General features: G+C 41.5%; 1 protein-coding gene across 1 annotated transcript in view; it reads right to left on the reverse strand.

Moving 5' to 3' along the window:
• Positions 1-1,730: 1,730 nt before the first annotated feature.
• The window catches only part of LOC109918445 (endothelial cell-selective adhesion molecule), a gene marked incomplete at its 5' end in the record, with an annotated part of 31,097 nt that continues 7,434 nt past the window's right edge, over positions 1,731-25,393 (reverse strand). The window contains 3 exons of the mRNA XM_020518377.2: positions 1,731-7,022; positions 11,152-11,290; positions 13,205-13,327. Of these exons, the coding sequence (XP_020373966.2) occupies positions 6,581-7,022; positions 11,152-11,290; positions 13,205-13,327 (704 nt within the window). The remainder of the gene's footprint in view (positions 7,023-11,151; positions 11,291-13,204; positions 13,328-25,393) is intronic.

Here is a 25,393-nt window from a genome sequence, read left to right on the forward strand (position 1 = left end):
GCATCTCTCTCCTCTTTGAGAGGCTTGTGCATCAGTGCTCAATTTGCAATTTGAAATTTTTTAAAGCGAATATTACAAGGGTGAAGCCAGAAATCTATTGCACTGCCATCCTATGTAATTACTTTGATCATTTTAGGGAATCAAAGGGGAGTTTCGCAACTGTATTTCTCCTAAATTTCCCCCAAGTTTTGAACCTTTTGCGGAGAGCACCTGCCTCGAAATATTAGATCAATTGTTCAGCGATGTGGAGAGTGAAGAAATTGGCATTGTTCTCCTTAGAGTACAAAAGGTCAAGGGGAGATTTAACAGAGATGTTCAGACGCAATGAATTTCAAAGAAGAAATGAAGGGAAATTGTTTTCTATGACAGAAGAGTCAGTAACCAAAGGAAAAAGAATTCGGATAATTGGTTAATGAAAGAACAGAGAATATAAGATGAAGCTTCTTTTACACAGCAAGTTGGGAAAATTTGGACTGCATTTCCCAAAAGAATAGTACAACCAGATTTAATAGTTACTTTCAAAAGGGATACAATTTTGAAGGGGTGAAAATTTCAGGGCAATAGGGAAACAGTAGGGAGATGAGAATAACTGGATGGCATAGTCAAAGAATCAGCATGGGCACGATGGGTTAAGTAGACTCCTTATGTGCTGTACAATTCTCTGACTTCATACCTGATCGGGTCAGTTTGATAGACTTTAGCTGTCCTTGTGGTTTGTACATTGTAACAGGTGAGATTCCAATTCAGTAAATGGACTCTCCAAACACAAACCAAGATGCTCTTGGGCTAACCCAGTTTGGCCTGAAGTGTAGCATTTCCTAAACAGCTATAACACCATTACAACAAGGTGCAGGGCTGGATGAACACAGCAGGCCAAGCAGCATCATAGGAGCAGAGAGGCTGACGTTTCGGGCCTAGAACTTTCACAGCCAAAGCTAAAACACCTCTGATTTTGCAGTGTTGGATTCCAGAGGTTTATTCCAAATTCACACTTTGACAGCAACTTCCAAACCCATGACCTCTGTCAACTTGAAGGTCAAAGACAGCAGATGTATGAGGACACCATCACCTGTAAGTTCCCCTCCAAGCCATATGCCATCTTGATTTGGAACTACATCGCCATTCCTTTAGTGTCGCTGAAACAAAATCTTCGAACCTCCTTCCTAACAGCAATGCAGATGTATGCACACAACATGGACTGCAACAGTTCAAGAAGACAGCTCATCACCACCTTTCCAGATACAATTAAGGATGGGCAACACATTCCTGTCTATCCAGCAATGTCCAAATCCCATGAAAGAATATTATGAAAACATTGTTCAATCTCTTATGGTTTGATTGTTCCATCAGTCTTGAGTGACCTGATCAGTCACCTTTATCTTTTTTCCTGACTCCCAAAAAAGTGAAACACAACATATGCAGATATGATCTATTTCCAATGCCTTCCGAGTGCAATAGATCCACTCGTCATAGAACTGCAGAGACTAAAATCCTACGATCAACACAAAAGATAAAATGTAGAAGTGGCATTGCCATGAAGAATGCACAGGCCTCTTACTGGTTCATTTCTTGAGTCAACCTGCTGGTTTAAAATTTAAATAAATCCTGGAAGTTAACTGTCAATCGTCTCAAGCTGGTACATTCTCCACGGTAATGCCACTACCAATCATAGTCCACTTGTTCAGGCAGTTAGCACTCTCCTCTCACACAGACTAAACATTTGTTTTCCCCTTAAATTGGTTTTCTTACAAATTGTCCTGATGAATGTGAGACCAAAAGCTTTGATAATATGTCATTTTTTTCAAAAATACTCATTACTAAAATTGAAAATAGCAGAATGCTGTGGGAGCCCAAATCTTTGGGCTATTCTAACCTCTTGTTTATTCTATTGGATCTAAAATGTATCAAAAGCAAAGTAATAAGCAGTTTGGAAAACACAGCTTTTAATTCAGAAAGCAACATCATAATACGGTGTGTTTAAAAGATTTTTAACATCCTTCTTCAAAGAAATTTGACATTCAAGCTTCTCATGTCGTCTTGCTATTTATAATTAAATGCTCCATTTCCAGAAACTGGTATACCAATGACATTTCACATAATGATACAACTCGGCTCACAAGCTACTTAACAATTCCCTCACATCAGCATTTGTTGACAAATCCAAAAGCACTTAAGTGTTCCAACTGCAAAAGCAGCTGATGTGACTGTTTCCTAAACATTAGCTTCTGACTAATTTCTAACCCATAATGTCTTGCTTTTGTTCGTAAGTACAATATAAAAATCTAACAACAATGGGATAGATTTTATCCTATCATCACCAAGAAAGACTTGCATTTATATCTCATCTTTCATGACCTCAGGATGTCCTAAAGCACCTTATAGTGAGTAGAATCCCTTTGAAATCTAATTGCTGTTGTAATGCATGATAAGTGACAGTCAGTTTGTATATAACACACTCTGACAAAACAGAGGTGAGGTAATGACCAGATCATCTGTTTGGTGATGAGTAATAAATGTTGACTAGAACTCTTCCACTATTCTTCGCAATAATGACTATGGGATCATTTACATTCAGCTAAGAGGGCAGAATGGAGCTTGACGTAACATTCTTCCATCAGCTATAGGTTAACGGCCTATTAGACCCCCTTTCCATTAACTTCAATGTTTTCCATCAGCAAATGAAAAGCAAAATCTATGCCAAAATGAGCATGGTTGTTTAAATTTGATTCTCTGCTATATTGTGAGATAGTTCAGGAATAGACCAATAAACTCTCCCTTGATGAAATTATAAGATTAATTCTGATGCAGGCCAAAAGCTATCATTTTGAAGACAATTAAGATTATAAAGACAACACAGTAAAACAGAATTGTGAAATGCTCTTGTAATATAAATACAATTCTCAGACATTCAAGCATGAGCTTTTTAAACTACTGTTCAGCTTGGGCACAAATGCTTACTGATGTTCAGAACAATATGCATGTCAGAAGTTTCATAATAGCAATTGAAATGGAAATGCTCTATGTGCTAGTAGATAAAGCACAGTGGTACACCAACTGGTCCTGTTCGAATGAAGGTTTTCCCTCCTAGATGTCTTCCTAAATGAAGGGCAGAATGATCAGTGTTGTTTCCAAGAGTCTATGCTCCTTTTGATAAAGGCGAATGCTACTTTGGCATCACGTCTTTTATAGGATGCAGGGTTTGTATCTGTGGATCACAGCTGCTTCATTTTCATGGTCAATTCTGACTGGGAAGTAGCCATAATAGTCCATTAACACTATCCTACACCTCAAATCCTATACTGATGGGTCACTTAGAGCCATTCATTCAGAAATAGCCCTATTGCTAAAATATCAAAATCCTCCAGGAATCTTCTCTAGTTACCCATTAACCTGTCAGAAGCTGGTTGGGGATCGAAAGCTAAAAGAGTTAAATAAGAATTTTAGGACATTTTTCGAATATGTAAATTTAAAGAATTCAATTATTCAATGAGTTAAAACCCAGACGTCTGCATAGATAACTCCAGCCTAAAAAGAGGGACAGCATGTTGGCCAATTAAATTGTTATAAGGTATTGACAGTTTAATTAAATTCCTATCAGATATGCCCTTTCCTAGAATCTGTCAAAATGGATTGTCCAAGAAAGAAAATAACAGGAACCACCAGCCCCATTTGTACAAGGCTTTTTTGGAATCTTTGCTGCAGATTCTGTAAGAATTTCATTACGAAACAAGTGACCAACAGCGAGAACATGGTCATTAGGACAAATGGTTAGGGTTAAAACTGAACCGTTAAGCAACAGTCAAACACTCTGGTGGAAGGATAGGGCTTATGTTCTGAAAGGAGCAAATTAAAGGGATTGAAGAGCCATCTTGTATTCTCACATCCCATTGGTGTCACTTTTGTATGAGAATATTGTCACAAGGATATACAATTTGCACCACATTGTTCTGAAGTTCATCGTTGAATTAGTACTGGGGACTTTCATAGTCTAAAATGGTGTTACAAAAAGGAACCAAAAAGCACTGACTTAAAATGGCTACAGGCTTCAGCTGACCACAAGTGGGCCAAGTTTCAGTGTGAATTAAACAACAGACAGCTAATTTGAAATTAACATTTTATCCAAAGGCAATGCTACACCAGCAAGTTCATTCCTGTGGGAAGAGTGAAAAGATCTTCATTTCCTATTTTGAATGACACCTTTGAGTATGTTCACATATAAAGTAATGAAAGCATCACCTGCAATTATCTAGCTTGGAGACAATGGACTCAGGCATGGAAATATGCACACAAGCTGATATTTCAAGCTGCTGCTTTTGGCATAGGTCATATGAAATTAAGGATGCAGAACTGAAAGGCTGTGGAACTTTCTCTCTCTCTGTCTCTTAAAAAGAAAAATGTTCAGTGACAATACATGTTAAAAAGAAACATAAGAACATTGAGAACTCAAAGGATAACTGCAAATTTGCTACTGGTCATGGTCTAAAACAAGAACTAAACAATCACATCCTCAGGTTAAAATCTTAAGCATGAAGGACATCCAAAAGGCTCTAAACTGTACATTCACATATTTGGTGTGTTCGTGGGGTGGCGTGTGTGCGTTGTGGTTTGCGTGTATAAGGATGTTTGCGTGTATATGGAGAGTGTTTGTGTGCATGTCACTGCACAAGTGAGGGCCGAAGTGACAGCACATATGTTTGACATCATGCCTTTATTATTTTGCTCAAGATTGACAGGAAATAAACTTGTTTTGCATTAAACTCAAGGAAACTTTGTAATTTTTTTTACTACTACTGCAGAGATTAGTTAAACACATTTCAATTGAATAGAGGTATAGTCTCGTGCTTAAAAGAATATAAACCTCTCTCGGCCAATGAAGGATGTTTGAAAGAGGGGAACTACCCTCAGCTAGTCATAACATTACTGTATATTTGTGGTATTACAGGCAGGAACAAGCACTCACAATATACAAATAATCATCTCCATTAACAATCTTCTAATGATGTATTTGTGAGTCACTCCTGCACTGGTTTCATTCTGCCTGTTTATTCTTACTATATACTAGCATCAGACTGAGTGTGTTGACTGAGTGTTTTAACTCAATGTTGTCCACAACTTCAATAAATTTTACAATGCTGCAATATTGTATACACTCCCATCCATTTTTAGTTTCTTCTGTATCTTTCTTTTGGGGCATTCCTGATGGAGTTTAACCAATTCCTTTCTTTTATCACTTCATTTCCTTCCATGCAGCGATAGGAAATATGCTGCTATAATGACTACCATAAGACCTGATATAAAGATTTATGCAGATGAAGGGAAAACAAGAAGGGAGAAGAAATGTTGTCATCAGTATGCAAAATGAACTGTAGACAGAAAATTTTGGAATCAAGTCAGTTAGAAACCAAGGCAAGATAAAAGTAGGATCTACCAGTTCTCTTGCAACAAGTTCCACCAACGCACATTTGTTTCTGTTTGGAGCTACCATAATTCAGGAACACTGTTTACCATAGATTGATAGAGAACTATCAAACAAAGGAATGGTAAGAAGCCATTCAGCCCATCAAGTGTACTCTGCCCTTCAATTAGATCATGGCGAATCTGTGCCTCAACTCCAGTTCGTCATTTTAGCTTCTTAACCCTTGATACCCTCATCTAAGAGAAACCTATTGACCTGAGTCTTCAAAGTTCCACACCACAGCCTTTTGGGGAATTCAGTAGCAGATTTTTCATTAGCCTTGGTGAAAAAACAGCTTTCTCATTTTGTCGCTGAATATCTTGGCTGAAACGCTAAGATTTCATCCCTTGGTTTTTGATTCTCCCATCAAAAGAAATAGTTTCTCTCTATATGTATCACTGAATCAGTCAATAACAACCTTTGATCTTCTACATTCACGGAAATACAAACCAAAGGAGGGATCATCTCCCAGGTTAATTACTTGCACTATCCAAAAGCAGAACACGCATTGGCAAGGGATTGTGAGAAGCTGATCACCTGGGTTTCTTTCATTGATGACTGTTGCATGAACTAGGAGAACATAATCATGAGGAGCAAAAGAAAGTTAACTAGATGAGAAGGTACATTGTCTATTCTTGTAACACAAACCAGAAGTCACATATCTACTGGACAAAACTAGTCTGCATCCACTTCATTGAGGAATGATGAGTGCAACAAGCTTGGATGGGCAGAGCTAAAACTGAAGATTTATGTTCTTTAATACGAGTTACATTTTGACAGCGATTACAAGCACAGAGTTGTGATAAACTGGAATTAGTTAGAACTGCTCCTCTAAAAATATTTTGTGTCAAGCAAGTGTATTGTTTGAGTTACAACTGAGATACCAGGAAAGAACTGGCCGTCTGCTCATCCATTCAATGTTTGGGCTAGATTTCTTATTTCAGGTTCCCTCGAGTTTCTAGTTGAATAATGTTCAAAACTGATGACGGGACTTCAGAATATTGTTCACACCCAATGCTACATTTGTAATATTTCAGCATAAATTGCTCTCATCTGAAGCCCTACTCTTTGGTCATCAATGTTACCATAGGATTTCTATATGCCCCGGTGATTAAAGATTTGCTCCTATACCAGTGATCCTGCTTGGTTCTGAGCTGGCACCATGACTGGCACAGCCCCCATTCTAGTAAGGTTTGATGACGACATTGAGGATACTGCAGGTACCTGCCTAGGGGCCTGTGTCTGAACTCCATTCTGCCATGCAGTGGGGGGGCTAGAGTAGTGAGTGTTGACGAATGATGCATAAGCCGGTGCTGGCTTCCCAGGTGAGCTTCTTATTGAAACGTTATCCGCTGATCTTCGGGCATTATTTGGGCGCTTGTAACTTCCAGTGCCGTTGACACCCATTGCAGTAATGGTCGAAGCAGTATCTGATGGTGCTTTAGTAGGATACGGTTTGTAAACATGCAAGGTGCTATTCACTGATGACAGTGTACCATTTTTGGAGATGATATCAGAACTCCCAGACTTAGCCCATGTATTTCCTGTTGGTGCTTGTGCATCCACCCTGTGAACAAAGAAAGCTTTTATTTTATGCTTGTAATGAAAGAAAATATATAATCAGAGGAAATGTTTATTACAGTACAGGACAACATTCCATAAATACGACCGTTCACCTCCATTCATTTCTTATCATCATGACTGTATAGCACAGTATGCTTGATGTATGCCCCCTGGATTTCCTGGCCTTCTGCTTTACTTCTGCCCATTGTTAAATGGCAAAGGATTTCCAATGAGAGGTGACCTTATAGACGTTTATAAAATCATGAGGGGCCTGGATAGGGTGAATAGTCAAGGTCTTTTCCCCAGGGTAGGAGAGTCCAAAACTAGAGGGCACAAGGTTTAAAGGGAGAGTGGAAAGATTTAAAAGGGACTTGAGGGGTGACTTTTTCACTCAGAGGGTGTATAGAACGAGCTGCCAGTGGAAGTGGTGGAAGCTGGTATAATGACAACATTTAAAAGACATCTGGATGGGTATAAGAACAGGAAGGATTTAGAGAGATATGGGCCAAATGCTGGAAAATGGGACTAGATTAATGTAGAATATCTGGGCTGCATGAACGAGTTGGACAGAAGGTTTTGTTGCTGTTCTGTACATCTCTATGACTGAACATCCCTTGTGAAATGTCAGTGTGGAACATTGGGTGCGGGCATATACTAGACAATGTTTCCGTATTTGATCATTCCATTCCCCAGAAACTACAACAATGCTTGGTATAGGAATAATAATGTCATACTGTTACAGGTGAAGGCAGTCTTCTGTTATTCGGATGAAGCACATTGCTTTAAAGCAAAGTGCAGAATGTACTTCAAATCCAATCCTGCTCTATTTGTCCTGGAAGCCCTTCAAACTGGTAGTAGTTGCCTGAATTTGGAATATGTTACACTGCTTAGTCTTTAACTTTTATAGACAGACAGACACACACACACACGCACGCACACACACGCACACAGACACACAAACACAGACACACACACACATCAAAGTCTTTTTAAAAAAATCATTCAAGAATTATATTTGGATGGGACATTGCACTGAGGAGAGAAGCAGTGGAATGTTGGTTCCATGCTGTTCTATGGAGATGCCAGATGTATTCCAGGTGTTCCCTATAAGTTAGGAAGATGTGAGAGAGGATTCAGAGGGAGCTTGTGTGGCACAATGGTAGTGTCCCTAGTTTTGAGCCAGGAGACCTGGGATTCAAGGCCCACCTGTTCCAGGGGAGTGCAATACCATCTCTGAACAAGTTGATTACAAAACATCTGGGAGAGGAATGAGCGACAAGAAACATTTAACATGTTCCCAAATCACTCACACGTGTTTTAGTTGACGATTTAAGACCTCTATTGGTAGACCATGAGATGTAAGTCATACAACCATATAGATTATGGGCAGTAGGAGGCCATTCAGTCTCTCAAGCTTGCTCAGCCCTTCTCATGGCTGATCTGATCCGAGCCACAATTCCACATTCCAATCAACCCCAGAATCTTGTAAATCCTAATCTTTTCAGTCAGTTTTCTATACAGCAACATGAACAAAGGGAAGGATAGGAGGATCTCATGGGTCTATTTCTATTACCTCTCCTTCCTAATAGCGGTTCTCCTATTCCAGAAAATGCAAAATGTAGGAAGATTTCATTTGATGTATCTATGTATTCAATATAAAGGCAGCTGCCAACTCTGTATTTCCTGACTTCTCAAGATTTACAGACATGGATTCTGAAGACTCATACAAGCAGTCGAAAAATGATTTAAAAATACTTTGTCGAATGACTCAGGTATAATAGGTGAGTCAGAATACAAATTCAACTAACAAAACCTATACATCAATCACATAGCTTCTATTCAGATCAGCTTGTGACTAACTCTGACTGTTGGGCATAATGACATGTTCTGGCATTCAGCTGAAAACAGTACCATTTCCTTCAACAGCAGATACTAACCTTGGGTGAGTGTCAGTCAAACTGATTCACCCAAAACAAAGCAAGAGTCAATGGCTTCCCATTGACAGGGGTTCTATCACAGTAAGCATCCTGGTGGAGGATGTTACTAGTGTCTGGGAAGTGGGCATTGAGGCACCGTCAATGGGTCGGAGTTGATGAGATTGTGTTGATCAGTCAGCTCATTGATGCAGACCAGTCGCTGAGGCATTTTACTGATATGGAAAAGCTCTAAGAAGACAGGCAGCTGATGGCCAAAACTTACAGCTCAATTAAGGTCCTCTTTATATTGGTATCTGGGGCTTGTGTGCACAGTGGTAGTGCCCCTACCTCTGGGCTAGGAGTTCAGGTCCCATCTGCTCCAGAGGTGTATAGTAACAACTGTGAACATGGTGATTAGAAAAATGTTATAGTGGTTTCAGCACTTTGAGGCAGTGTCATAGAGTCATACGGCATGCAAACAGACCCTTTGGTCCAACCAATCCATACTGACCATAATCCTAAACTAAACTAGCCCCATCTATCTGCGCTTGGCCCATTCCCTCCAAGTATTTCTTATTCATGTACTTATCCAAATTCTTTTAAATGTTTTAACTGTATCCACATCCATCACTTCCTCTGAGAGTTCATTCAACACATGAACCACTCTCTGTGTAAAAAAGGTGCTCCTAATATCTTTTTTAAAACTTTCTCCTCTCACCTTAGTCTTCAAATCCCCCACACTAGGAAAACAGACACCTGCCATTCACCTTATCCGTACCCTTCATGATTTTATAAACTCTATAAGGTCACCCTGGCTTAATGGTGGGGTTTCACCGAATTTTTCCTTTGTCTTTTCTTATCTTTTTATTTGTCTTTTATTTTTGTTATAAAACATACAAACAGGAGTAGGCCACTTCAAGCCTGTTCCATCTTCCAATAAGATCCTGGCTGATCTGATTTTAACCTCAACTCCACATTGCTGCATACTCCCCCATAATCATTCATCCCCTTGGTAATCAAGAATCTATCTAACACTCACTTAAAAATATTTTAAGATTTTGCAACCACAGGAATTCCCCATCCTATGAGAGAAATTGTTTGGCCTCATCTCTATCTTAAATGGGCACCTCCTTATTTGTAAACTATAACCCGAGGTGTAGATTCTCCAACAAGAGGACATATCCTTTCAACATTCGCCTGGTCAAGACCCCCAAGATCTTCTATGTTTCAATAAAATTACCTCCGACTCTTCTAATAATCAAAGGATGCAGGCATAGCCTTTCCTCATAAGACAATCCATTCAATCCAGGTATTAGTGTAATGAACCTCTTCTGAACTGCTTCCAATGCATTAACATTTTTCAGTAAGTACAGTGACCAATACTATACACTGATACAGTCTTATCAATGCCCTGTATAACTGAAGCATTAGGTCCCTACTCTGGCATTCAATTCCTTTCCAATAAAACATAACATTTTATTAGGTTTCCTTATTACTTGCTGTACCGGCATACTAACCCTTTGTGATTCATTCACTATGGCACTGAGATCTCTCTGAAAAATCTATTGTCTCTTGCTTGGCGCAGCTCCAGCTACCCCACTACCAGGTCAACCAGGATCACATTTCCTGGGGGAAGAGGGGGTGCTGCTGAGGTTTCAGACTGCCAGCCTTCTGATTAGACCAGCTTGGACAGGCTCTGTCATCCCGAATTGTATGACTGCCCTCCAGGCGACCAATTGGAAAACAGGCTGTGGCGAGGGAGATCTTGCTGCCTGCAGACTCACCATGTCATTAGACACCCCACAGTCTGAAAATTCAGACCTTGTTTTGTGAAAAAAGTGATGTCAACCTTTTGTGAACGTTCTGCTCTCACCAGGACATTAACAGCTACAAATTGTTCAGTGGGTTATAGGTACCTACACCCCCCAGTAAAATATACTGCCCAGCACAAATGAATGAATGAATCATTCCTGACCTCTGTGGGAGGTAGTAGATGTATCTACTAGGCTACAGCGTGTACACATATGCAGAGATCAGCAGTATGAGGCTATAGAGTGAAACTTCAATTGAAAGTTTTAGTGGCTAAATATTGAACTTTTAATGCCCTCCTCAAACTGCAAATTCTCACAAAGCTCTTGTACATTACGCCAACTCATGGAGGCAGATTTGGGTTTTTACTGTCCCAGGCCCTGATGAGCTATTACTCACTATACTTACTTTATCTCATTAGCTGGATCTTCCTCTTTTTCTGCTTCCCTCCTTTGATGCTTGCAGAAGCAAATCACAAGAGCAATGATCAGACATATTCCTAACAGCACTCCAACAACGGCTCCAACAATGATCCCAGCATTATTTGCTGTGGGAAGAGAGAAGATGGTTTATTCCTTTCTGACAACAGCCGAACGAAAAATCATATAGGAGAAACCGGTCAAGAGCAGAATGAAAATCTCGCAATGAGTCACTTAGTTCAAACTAACAAAGTAATGTTGAATTCTTTGAGAGAAATAGTAGGGTTATTGTATGAATGCTTGGCTTTCTCACATTCCGCAGAAATTGTGTGTTACAGGTCCATACGCTAACAATATCCAACTTGTGGTTGGGTTGGGGGTGGGGGGGCGGTGGGGGGTGCGTGGGGATGGGGAAATGGGAGATTAAATTACAGGGAAGGTAATTTGGCCGGTCTTTCAGCAGTCTCTGCACACTCACTCTTCCAGCTAGGTTTTCCCAGCCACAAGGTATAAGGGTGCGAGATAGTGGGGCGGGGGGGTGTGGGGGTGAGGCTTGACGCATTAGTGGGGCAGTGCTCTCCATCACAGCTCTATTGCCAGAGGCAAGTTTCCCAGCATTGAGACTAGTTTCAGAGTAGCTAACACCTCTGTGAATGGAGGGAAGGCAGTGCATTTTAAACTATTCACAACCACAACAGAGATAATTCCTTGGCCCATTGGCAATCGGGAGGATGGTAGGCTGGCACTACCCACCCCCTGCCACCTGGGTGCACCGGTTGCTTGGCAGAGGCAGCATTCCAGCAGCAACCTGGGTGGCCACAGGATCTGGAGGTTCCTCGGCCCGAAGACAAGGTCCGTGAACAGGAAAAATCATCCCCCTGGCCCTAGTTTGGGATTCCCTGTTTGGCCCCTCAGAATTTTAATTTAAAGCCTGCCTTTTTGATCTGCCTCAGCAGTGCCCGGTCTATCACCCAGTGGGGGCTACCAGCCCTCTGACTGCCAATTATCAGGCTGGCTCCCTGCCGGCTAATGCAGGCTGGAGACCCCCATTTCATCTGAACAGCGGTGTAGCAAGGTTCACAGAAAAATTCTTCCCTTTCACTCATGTGATGGCTAACAATCTAGTAAGCGAAGTTGCCGTAGTCCCAAACCACAGGGCTGCTCTTTCATTACAGAGAGATGACTAGTGATAGTTTAAACTGAGGGTCACCACACTTCAGGTAAGGGAAAAGGCTGAGAAGGAGACACCTTCGAGGTAATCTCAGCCAGTGTGCAAACTGAACTCACGCTACTGGCATCATGCTGTATCGCAAACCAGACATCCAGCCAACTGAGCTAATAGGCCCCAGTAGCTAACAATCTACGCAAACTCACACTAACCGGTCTGTCTTGGCAAGGCACCCTGGAATGATGGGAAATTACACACCTTATTAAGAACTGATTAAGACACTGTCAGTTTATAAAAGTGACATATTTCAGTCTAAAGTGTGTATTCTAATAGATTGAACGTTAAAGGATTTCTCTGAATAATGCTGGCCCGTTTCCCATTTTAGCGTGGTTACAGTGCCTGCTCAGACTTACTTTGGAACAAGTTTCCACTTCACGCACCACTTCCCTCCCCAACCCTTGTTGCTTCCCTCTTATGGACCCGCACTCATGATCCCCTCCCTTCTTATGAACAGTGGGGTGGTGTTAGTGAGTGGGAGGGAGAGACAGTCTAGACAGGAAGGCAATGAGCAGAAAGAGGTATGCTGGAAAGTTGGGGGAAACAGTGAGTAGGAGGCAGTTACTTGGAGGAAAGTAGACTTATAAGTTAGTAAGTTAGTAAGGTATTAAGCAGTTGTAAGAGAATCTTTGGGCCTTTCATAGAGGATGTTTGAAGTAGCCAATAAGTTTTTAATGTAAAAGTCACAGGTCAGGAATGTACCCCACACTTACAATTACACATTTTCTTAGTGCTTCTCCTTTTAACCCAGTTTCCATTAGTCTGCTGTTATATCAGAATACATTCAGTGAACTAAAGAAGGGAGACCTATACTTACGGGTTATCACAACCAACTTTATCGAACACGATGCATTCCCTATTTCATTCTCGGACTTGCAAGTGTATAATCCAGACATTGTTTCGCTGAGGTTGGTCAATGTCAAGTTTCCCTTTTTGACAGCTATAAAACAAACATGTCAGTCAGAAACTCAAAAAACAACACAGGCCTCAACACATTCAAATCTATATTTCATTGGGTTAGAATCAGGGTAGAGCAAATGTCTACCTTTTCATTGCCACTAGAGTTGCTTAAGATAATGGATGAGAAATGATCCCTCTCCACATTTAGCTGCTTTCCATTCAGTGTCTAACGCAAGGGTTTCCTGGTGCATAACAGCTACTCTGATTAGCCCCAGCAGAGTCTTTTTTTCTCGATCATTAACCAAGTTCGGTTCCTGCTGTGTAACAGGTTCAGGAGCCTGGAGCAGCCCTATATTGATGTTACAGAGCTGCATATCAGCAATCATACACAGCACAGTGCAGATGGAGTTTGAACACCTGGACTCTACATCACACCTGACTATAACATGAACACGAATGCATGAAGAAGATAGATTAGAGTTTACCGAGATTAGAGCCTGGTATAATTTACCATGTACTGCAGTGTTTAGTATTTAATATAGTAAAAAAACATTACTTTGAATTCTAGGTCTGAAGACAGACCTTGGCTCTGCTGTCTTCTTGATCTCTCTGTCTCAAACTCAAACACAAAGGACGGAATCTTACAAGGATCGGAACAACATAGGTTTTAGCGCGAGATGAGTGGCAGCTTCAGAGGAAAAATACAGGGATGCTCATTTCAACGTCAGGAGCAACTCGTACCATCTTGTATGCTTTTCAGAAGTGGCATGGTGAGATTTTTACCTGGTCGCAGTGAGTTGCTAATTAAGGGGGGGTTACTACTTGCTAAGTGCCTTGTTGGTGGCCCAGCTCACCTCATTTCTCCCACCTATCCGCTCCTCCCACCTTACTGACCAACCCCCACCCCCATTTCCTACCGACTAGCCTCAGCCCTCCTTCTTGACCTGTCTGTCTTCCCTCCCAGCTACCTGCCCCTCCCTCCTCACTGACCAACTCCCATCCCAACTCCCTACCTTCACTCAACTTTACTGGCTTCATCCCCGCCTTCTTGGCTTGCCTGTTTTCTCTCCTACCTATCTGCTTCTCTATCCACCTTCTATCATTGCCTCCCCCTCTCTCTATTTATTTCAGAGCCCCCTTCCCCTCCTCCATTTCTGAAGAAGTGTCCAGACCCAAAACGTCAGCTTTCCTGCTCCTCTGATGCTGCCTGACCTGCTGTGTTCATCCAGCTGTACACCTTGTTATCACCTCATTAGTATTCTGCTTTCTATTTTACCAAACTTGTCAAACCAGCTCAAAAACAGAAGTCGCTGGAAATGCTCAGCAGGTCTGGCAGCATCTGTGAAGAAAAAGAGTTAACGTTTCAGAAGGGTCAGTGGACCTCTGAAAAATGAGACTGGAAAAGTAGCAATGGGGAACTAAGAAATGCCAGAGAGACTGAATAGGTACTTTGCTTCAGTCTTCATGGTGGAAGATACCAGTAGCATACTAGAACTTCAACCGAGTCAGAAGGAAGATGTGGGTGTAGTCGCCATCACTAAGGAGAAGGTTTTGGTTAAAGCTAAAAGATATGAAGGTGGATAAATCACCCAGATTGGATGGACTACAACCCAGCGTTTTGAAGGACATAGTTGAGGAGATTGTAGAGGCATTGGTGGTGATCTTTCAGGAATTAATGAAGTTAGGGAGGGTCCCAGAGGACTGGAAAATGTTTAAGGGTGGGAGGCAGAAGGCAGGAAACTATAGGCTGGTTAGCCTGACCTTGGTCATTGGCGAGATTTTAAAGTCCATTATTAAAGATGAGATTGCAGAGTACTTGGAAGTACATGGTAAAATAGGGCTGAGTCAGCGTGGCTTCATCAAGGGGAGGTCATGCCTGACAAATCTGTTTGAATTCTTTGAGGAGGTTAAAAGCAAGTTAGACAAAGGAGAGCCAATGGACTTGATCTGTTTGAATTTCCACAGGCCTTTGAGAAGGTGCCGCACAGTTCGCTGCTAAATATGATGAGAGTCTATGATGTTATGGGCAAGGTAGGGGCACTGATGTAAGACTGACTGACTGGCAGAAAGCAGAGAGTGGGAAAATGGGGTCTTTTTCAGAATGGCAGCCAGTGACTAGTGGAGTCATTGTTGGGACCACAGTGACTCACCTTATATGTTAATAATCTGAATGTAGGATCTAAGGGCATTATTGCTAACTTTGCAGATGACATAAAGATAGGTGGAGGGACAGGTAGTGTTGAGGAGGTGGGGAGGATCCAGAAGGACTTAGACAGGCTAGGAGAGTGGGAAAGAAGTGGCAGGCAGAATACAATGTAGGTAAGCGTGAAGTTATGCACTTTGCTAAAAATAATAGAGGCATAGACTATTTTCTAAATGGGAATAGCTTTGGAAATCTGAAGCACAAAGGGACTTGGGAGTCCTAGTTCAGGATTCCATTAAGGTTAGCATGCAGATTTAATTGGCAGTTAGGAAGGCAAATGCAATGTTAGCACTCATTTCAAGTAGGCTAGAATATAAGAGCAGAGATACATTGCTGAGACTGTAAGGCTCTGGTCAAACTGCATTTGGAATATTGTGAGCTGTTTACAGCCCAGTATCTAAAGAAGGATGTGCTGGACTTGGGCTCAATCCAGAGGAGGTTCACAAGAATGATCCCAGGAATGAAGCATTGGTCATATGAGGAGCAAGTGAAGACTCTAGGTCTCTACTCGATGGCATTTAGAAGGATGAGGGAGGATCTCATTGTAATTTACATAATACAGAGAGGCCTGGAAAGGACAGAATGAAGAAGATATAATAAGAGGGACTAGGATCTGAGGGCACAGCCTCAGAGTGAAGGGATGACAATTAAGAACTGAAATGAAGACGAATTCTTCAATCAGAAGGTGATCATTCTGTGGAGCTCATTGTCACAGAAGGCTGTGGAGGCCAAGTCATTAAGCATCTTTAAGACCGAGAGAGATAGGTTCTTGATTAGTAAGAGGATCAAGGGTTGCAGGGAGAAGGCAGGAGAATAGGGTAGAGAAACATAGCAGCCATGATTGAATGGGGAAGCAATCTTGATGGGCCAAATGGCCTAATTCTGTTGCTACATCTTATGGTCTTATGGCTGAGACCGTGTTAAGCAGGTGATAACCTCATACTAGGCTGGTATGGGTTGGTGTTGGGTCTCCAGTGGGCTTGGGAGGAGAGGAAGATGCCGCCAACAGCATCCCATCCAGCTGCACTTCAGGTACTTGCCCACACAGGGGTTGCCAATTTTCGCCAGTCTAACATGCCTGGGGAAATGTCAGGAAGCGTGCAGGGCAGCCCCTGACTGACAGTGCTTGTCCAGGAGAACAACAGGCTTTTAACAACGGGCACCAGGGATGCCAGTGGTGAGTTGTTTGGGAACTACACATGTTAAGGTGGGGCTGGGCTCAGATGGGATGAATAAAAAAAGGGGCAGGGTAGCTAATTAAGGTGGAAATTTTAGTAAGTTACAGCAAGAGAACTGGCACTCAGACTTAGTCAAAAATAGTAGGATTCAGTCCAGAGTGTGACATTAAACCACATAATAAAAGAGCGCTCTCCCTATGCCAGTCATGGTTTCAGGACTGTAGAGAGCATGGGACATCCTGAGACTAAAGATCTGAGGTCACAAATAGAGGTCCTCACAAGCCTGGAGAAGTCCATGCAGCAGAAACATGCCCACCGACACTGTAAGTGAGCAATAAGCTTGTAACGATCGCAGTTTTAACCCCAGCATCTCCCTTTAACCTCTAAAGCATCTGAAATCTCCCAAAATCTACCTTGTTTATCTGACCTTTGTCCCCACAGGCAAACCGTCAAATAAATCAGCACTGATAACCTGTACCGGATAGACGTCTATGACTTGCTCACCAGGTAAAGTCGCCATAGTCCAAGAGGACTAGTCCCTCTTGCATTAGAGATAGATAACTTGTGATGAGTTGAAACTAAAAAGAACCATGCCTAGGAATGGGGGCAAGGTTGAGAATGCAGGACCTTCATGATAACCTTAGCTGGTACAGAAATGGAATCCACATAGTTGGCATCACTCCACATTGCAAACCCGTCATCCAGCCAACGAGCTAACTCACCCCTTGCTCACTGGTCTTGCTTGTCAAGAACCTAGGTCTGTCACTTTATTGTATTTATTATATGGAATTCTAACTGACCAGCTTAAAACATTTTCAATCAAAATATCATATCCATCCAAGTTTTTGGCCAAAAAGAGAACTTTGAAACTCTTCTCAAATTACTTGAGGTTGCAGAATTCCTGAATCAAGTATAAATGACTCCCCAAAGTTCTTCTCCAGGCCTATTTATTGCCTTGCTCCAAACTTAACAGTTATTTGCAGCAAATTGTTCCACTACACCTTGTTTAAAGATCGTTTGGAGATTATCTACTCTCAGTTCATGTTATCATAGGCACACCCACATTCTGGAAATGGCTCATATTTAGGGTAGAGATTGATAGTCAGGCATCAAATAAGTCAGAAGTGAAATTATGACAAAATTGGTCAAGAACAAATTTTGTTGCATGCATTTGAATACTCATGGTTTGTCAGTAAAGGTTTGTCAGTAAATCCTTAAGTACAGGATCAGCAATGTTGTCTGATATCTTTTTGTCCGTAATGAAGAAAAAAAATTTATCATCTCATTCGCGATCACAGTGCTGTTTGTGGGATCTTGCTGTGCAAAAACTGGCTATCATGTATCCATCATGACAACATAATTTCTTAGCTGTAACACACTGTGAGAAACATAGGTTGTGAATATCAAGCCCCTTTCCTTTCGGTCAATGAAACGATGATTACGGAGCATGCATGATCTCCTTCTCATGTCCTCAGCCTGGTCTGACCCACAGAACTGCAAATTCCATCACGAGTAGGGCATTCTATGCCAGCCAGAATGGGGACTGAGATCTGCACTGCTGGCATCAGTCTGATCCACACCAGCTGTCCAGCCAAGCAGTCAAATCTGCTGCAGCAACATACACTTTACTTGCATTTTGTCGTCTGATTAGCGATGGTCAAGGCTCCAACTTTTTTTCATCACATGGATGACCAGGAATCCCTTAGCACCTGCCACTGTCACATTTCGGAAAGGTTTACAGGTCAGTACTTAAGCTGTCTGACCACATTATGAAAGGGTCTTGAACCCTGAGCTACTGCACCACAAGACTGCTACATCTGCAAGATAGAAGAGAATCTGTTGGCATTTTTATTTCATGGGATGTGAGCATCACTGACCTGGCCAGCATATATTACTTGCAGGGCAGTTAAGAGTTACTCACATTGCTGTGGATCTGGAGTGATATGTAGAACATAGACTTCCTTCTCTAAAGGACATTAATGAATCAGATTGGTTTTCAAGCTCAACAGTTTCATTTCATTTACAAAATTAGGCTAAGTAATAACTCCAGACATTTTCACTGAATTCAAATTTCACCATCTGCTATGGTGGGATTTGAACCCATTCACCCAGAGTGTTATGTTTCATTCATTCATGGGATGTGGGCGTCGCTGGCCAGGCAGCATTTATTGCCCAGAGGGCAGTTCAGAGTCAACCACATTGCTGTGGGTCAGGAGTCACATGTAGGCCACACCAGGTACGATGGCAGTTTCCTTCCCTAAAGTGCATTAATGAACCTGATAGGTTCTTCCTGACAATCAACAATGGATTCATGGTCATCATTAAACTCTTGATTCCAGACTTCTTTTGAATTCAAACTCTACCATCTTCCATGATAGGGTATGAACCTGGGTTCTCAGAACATTACCTGGGTCTCTGGATGAACAGTCCAGTAACATTATCACAACACCATCACCTCCCCACAGCAGTAACTGGTCACCGCTTTTGGGAATTCCTTTTCGACGTTCTCATGTAGGAACTTTTTGAAATCATAGATTCATTGCAGAACAAAATAAGGCCCTTCAGCTAATAGTATCTGTGCTGACTTTCTGCAAGACTGATTAACCTAATGCCACTCCATATACTTTTCCCATAGCCCCACAATTTTTTTCTCTCAAAATATAATTCTCTTTGAAGGCCATGACTGAAACTGCACCCACTATTCCATCAGGCAGTGAATGCAAGAACCACTTGCTGCAGATTATACACAAAGAACGCCTGAGAGAGGATTTCTGGGAGGTGACAACAACTACCATAACATCCGGGAGGTGCGATGAATCTCAGCAATCATGACTTGCTAACCATTGACTGATTAGGAGTGACGATCACCAACAATCTGTCCTGTACTACCCTGTTGATGCGTCAGTCAAGGAGACACAACAACGCTTCTTCTTCCTCAGGAGGCTAAGGACATTCAGCATGTCTATAGGGACTCCCACCAACTTGTACAGATGCACCATAGAAAGCATTGTATCTGGGCACATTACGGCTCGATATGGCAACTGCTCTGCCCGGGACCGTAAGAAACAACAGAGAGTTGTGAACACAGCCTTGCCCCTCACACAAGCCAACTTTCCATCCATTGTCTCCATCTATACTTCTCGCTGCCTCGGAATTGCAGCCAACATCATCAAAGACCCCTCCCACCCCAGTTATAATCCCTTCCAACTTCTTCCATCACTTAAACATACGTATCAACAGGTTCAAGAACAGTTTCTTCTCCACTGTTACTAGACTTCTGAATGAACCTCTCAGATTTCAAATCTAATGTTGATCTTGCTGTTAGTGCACCTTCTTTCCAGTTGTAACTTTGTATTCCTCACTCTGTTCAATCACCCTATGATCTTTGTACGGTATGATCTACCTGTACTGCATACAAAACAAAACATGTACATAGGCACATGAAACAATAATGAGCCAAATCAAATCAAATCAGTTCGTTCAGCTTGCCGAGTACTGAATGACCTTGTTGAAACTCACGTCATTCTTTAAGGATAGGTATAGAGGCCGGTTTTCCTGCAAAAGTATACATAGTCTCAGAGCAAGGAACAAGCTATTTGGAACTGAGAGAAGGAAGATCTCTTCACTCTGGGAGTAGTGAATTGTTGGAATTCTCCACTACAGAAAACTATGAAAGTTCAATCAACAGATTTCTAGACACAAACTACATCAAGAGAACTGGGGATAGTGTGAAAAAATGGTGGTGAGCTGTGATTTAGAATGATGAAGGAGGTGAGAGAGGCTGAATGGACTATCCTACTCCTAATTTTCTATGTAGGACAAATATCATTGCAGCTAGTTGTGGAACTATGATTAACAAGGCATGCAATTTGGCAGACCTCCATCCAGGAGTGCCAGTTTGGATCTGAAGCTACATTCACAATGGACAAGTGGTTCAACAGGCACTGCATTCATAGCCCTACCTCATCCAAACAGATAATGGTACAGAACAGACAAGCAGCAGATGCCACATGGAAGCATCCCTCTACATTGCAGAAGCATCATCTACCCAAGAAACGGCCAGAGATGCTGCATTTGTCCACCAATCCAGATGACAATCTGGTGATCCTGAGTCACTGGTTAATTCCCCTTCAGCCTGCAAAATCTGGGAGACCATCCACAAGACCTAAACTGCTGTAAAGGAAAAGAGGGGTCTTTCTTTCTCATTGTGTCTAATATTAGTAATTGGCCCTGTAAAAGGAAGCAATGAATACCTAAGAGAAGAAAAGAAGGACTACAGCAAACCGAACTTACAGTTAGCTTAATCTTCATAATATTGAAATGAAAGTCGAGAGATTCATTGGCAGAGAATATATAGTGTAACGATTCATTTTAGCTATGTAATATGCTAATCAGGTACTGTGTAAAGCATAGGGAGTGATGCAAAATCATATGATCTTGCTCTCTCTTTTACAAACAAACGGTAAAATGTAGCTCACAGTAAGATGTGTTCTGATACAGTTAGTGTTTTCAGCACCTTACCATAGTAGGGCAGCATTGTGGCACAATGGTTAGCACTGCTGCTTCAGGGAGCCAGGTTCAAGTCCAGCCCTGGGTGGAGTTTGCATGTTCTCCCTGTGTCTGTGCAGCTTTCCTCCCACAGTCCGAAGATGTGCAGGGTAGGTGGATTGACCATGCTAAACGCAGGGCTACAGGGATAGGATAGATGGGTCTGGGTGGGATGTTCTTCAGAGCATTGGTGTGGGCTTGATGGGCCGAATGGCCTCTTTCCGCACTGTAGGGATTCTATGACATCAGACTCTGCAAATATTCTGTATTAGTCAAAGAATACCATATCAATTAGTTTCCTTTTCTTGTACATTATAAATTGTTGCTCAATTTGTAATTCGGTACTCTTGCATCTGTCTGATGAGTGAAAGATGAAAAGCTCTGGACAGGATATATTATTGTTTACAATGGTATTTAAGTACAAGGCATCAATCCCAAGTCTCCAGCACTAACGTCAGTCTCCAAGACATTTGTGGAGTGGCCTATGGAACAAAGAACAAGAACAAAGAAAATTACAGCACAGGAACAAGCCCTTTGGCCCTCCAAGCCTGCGCCGATCCAGATCCTCTATCTAAACCTGTCGCCTATTTTCCAAGGATCTGTATCCCTCTGCTCCCTGCCCATTCATGTATCTGTCTAGATACATCTTAAATAACGCTATCGTGCCCGCCTCTACCACCTCTGCTGGCAACGCGTTACAGGCACCCACCACCCTCTGCATAAAGAACTTTCCATGCATATCTCCCTTAAATTTCTCCCCTCTCACCTTGAAATCGTGACCCCTACTAATTGAGTCCCCCACTCTGGAAAAAAGCTTCTTGCTATCCACCCTGTCTATACCTCTCATGATTTTGTAGACCTCAATCAGGTCCCCCCGCAACCTCCATCTTTCTAATGTAAATAATCCTAATCTACTCAACCTCTCTTCATAGCTAGCGCCCTCCATACCAGGCAACATCCTGGTGAACCTCCTCTGCACCCTCTCCAAAGCATCCACATCCTTTTGGTAATGTGGCAACCAGAACTGTACGCAGTATTCCAAATGTGGTCGAACCAAAGTCCTATACAACTGTAACATGACCTGCCAAATCTTGTACTCAATACCCAGTCCAATGAATGAAAGCATGCCGTATGCCTTCTTGACCACTCTATCGACCTGCGTTGCCACCTTCAGGGTACAATGGACCTGAACACCCAGATCTCTCTGTGTATCAATTTTCACCAGGGCTTTTCCATTTACCGTATAGTCCAATTCTGCCCATTAAAAGTTTAAACCTCCCAGATAAATACTTTGCACAGGAACACATTACCCAGGGTTTCAACAATTCCTTTAAGTAGCACTGCAGAGAATTTTCCTTCCAGCTGCGGGATGTGTTGATTTGTGTAAACTTAACAGAGGGTGTCAGCTGCAGCACTGAGCTGAAAGTTGGCAGCACTGATATTAAATGGACGTTTCCCATTGACTGACATTATGCCCTGTCTGCAGGCTTGCACCAGATGTTAAGTGTGCATGTGTTAACCTCATTGGACAATGGCCAAAAAGGTACAAATTACTGACATAATTATTGCCCATCATCTATATCTTCCTGGGGCCTGGGTTGAATCTAGCACAGAAAGATGGAATGAAAATCCTCCTGTCACCGTAGGTAATGAAGCAACAATTTAAAAGAGTGGGCATGAACCCTGAACATATTAGAAAAATCCCCTAAGTGTTCATCTTGACTCAATCTCATTCACAAATGGTTTGGAGAATGGACAGTCTGTACTGGTGCGATAGGGGGAGCTCTAAGGTTATAGTTAAAGCATGTCATCGACACCGAGGGAACTACGCCTTGCCTCTCCACTGTGACATAACCTGACCTGAGTGCTTAATGTTGCCAGATGTCAATAAATTTCTATTTGCTAATTTTAGCATATGCAGTTGGGCATGAGAATAAAGCAAATTTCTTCTGCTGATTCCTTCTTCTCTTCTGCTGGAAATAAAGGAAAATGAGCTCATTGCTGACCAAAGCAGAAACATATTTTATTTCCTGACATGAATACAGATGAATATAGACTTTCCTATCCAAAAAAAAGTAGACACATATTTTAGTATAACTGCTGTTTTGTAACGTCATGGAATTCCAAAAGAACAAGCACACGAAAACTCTCCAGTACAGCAGCGAAGCACAGTATAACCGCCGCTATTGTACAATAAAATCTTTTAATGAAGATCTAATACCTTTCATATTAGGTAGCAGTGGCATCATAAATAGCATTGCCAGGAAGGTTTATTTTTTAGAGATGGGTCAAATAAAAGACAAAATTGGATATCCTGGAGAAAGCAATTTCTGACATATTGCACAGTTAATGAACCAAATGATAACACAAAAGTTCAACAAGTTAGCACACTTCTGTGCACAATCGAGAGTATAGCTATTGATGTTATTGTTCACCAAGGGGTAAGTTAAACTGAAGGGTTCAAAACGATACTGAGAACCTTAGTCGATTATTTCAACAACAAAAGTAAGAAAATTCTGGAAAAGGCAAGATTCATTAAAAAAGTGCAGCATCTGGGTGAATCAAAAATTATATATTTAATGATCTCAATAGGCTGGTGGAAAGAGATGGCTATGGTGACTTACTGTTAGAATTTGTGAGAAACCTGACTGTTGTAGACATTACTGATGAGTCTTTGTCAGAGTTATTACATTTCATAGAATCTCTACAGTGTGGAAACAGGCTATTCGACCCATCGAGTCCACACCGACCCTGCAAAGAGCATCTCAACCAGACCAGAATTTGAACAACATGGTCCAGGGGGTTTTGCACTTAACATTAAAATATTTGATGAGCAACTCTCCAAGACTGGGGACATCAAATACTAGAAAATCAATATTTACTTCATAATGCAAGAAGGTGAGTGAAAGGGAAAATATTGATCATCAATTTATTCAAAAGATGGAAGATGTTAAATGATACAAGGTAAAAGAAAAGCTGGTAGAAAACTTTGCTGGATTCTGTGAACTCCTGGTGGAAGCTGGACAAAAAGCAGAATTAGTTAAATTGGAATAAAGTTATTATTTTACACTGTAAATGGCATAGAATATTGTGACTCTAGTGATTTGAACTAAGAACTAAGAACTAAGAACTAGGAGCAGGAGTAGACCGTCTGGCCCTTCGAGCCTGCTCCGCCATTCAATAAGATCATGGCTGATCCTTTCGTGGACTCAGATCTACTTACCCGCGTTCTCACCGTAACCCTTAATTCCTTTATTGTTCAAAAAAAATCTACCTTTTTTTAAAAAACATTTACCGAAGTAGCGTCAACTACTTCACTGGGCAAGGAATTCCATAGATTAACAACACTCTGGGTGAAGAAATTCCTTCTCAGTTCAGTCCTAAATCTGCTCCCTCTAATCTTGAGGCTATGCCTTTGGCTGTAATGTTTTCTACTGCTTTCAAAATTGAAGAGAATTCAGATTCCAAGTGTAAACAATACTTGGCAATGAGTACAAGCAACAGAAACTGAATTAGCCACACCACCTGAGAGGATGTGTTGTGTTCTCAAACAATGGAAGCAATAGTCACTGGAGTGATTTAGATTGACACATAACACAGTGAATAAATAACTACTCCAAATTCAAGTCTGCAATTAAAGGGTCAAGTCATTGGGAAGTGTCAAGCAAAATGTTCAAGCTTTCACCTTCCAAAGAAAACTCCCAACAACAATAATGGGCGTTACATCCAGGAAGAATGAATAAGCAGGAAAAATAATTGAGAAAACAAACAAGTTTCTTTCGTGAATAAATCAATCACTAAGGGAGAAGGAGAATGCCCAAAGTACTCAAGAAGTTGAAAAAATAAGTTTACCTACTCCAATACAAAATGACAGGCAGAATGAGGAAGAAAGTCAGCTAACATACATTAAAGACATGGTCCATTCGGTTTCAGGGAAACCACCACGAAGAATAAACAAACAATGTACAAAGATCCAATTTAGGGTTGTCAGTCAGGCTTGCAGAGTGGCATATCTGCATGTACTGGAAGGTACATGCGTTAATAAACAGGGCCCTTTTCTTTGCAGATATGAACAACATGTATATTCAACTAAAAAAAAAGAACTGCAGATGCTGTAAATCAGGAACAAAAACAAAGTTGCTGGAAAAGCTCAGCAGGTCTGGCAGCATCTGTGGAG

This window comes from Rhincodon typus, chromosome 32, assembly GCF_021869965.1.
Source record: "Rhincodon typus isolate 14 chromosome 32, sRhiTyp1.1, whole genome shotgun sequence".
NCBI lineage: Eukaryota > Metazoa > Chordata > Chondrichthyes > Orectolobiformes > Rhincodontidae > Rhincodon > Rhincodon typus.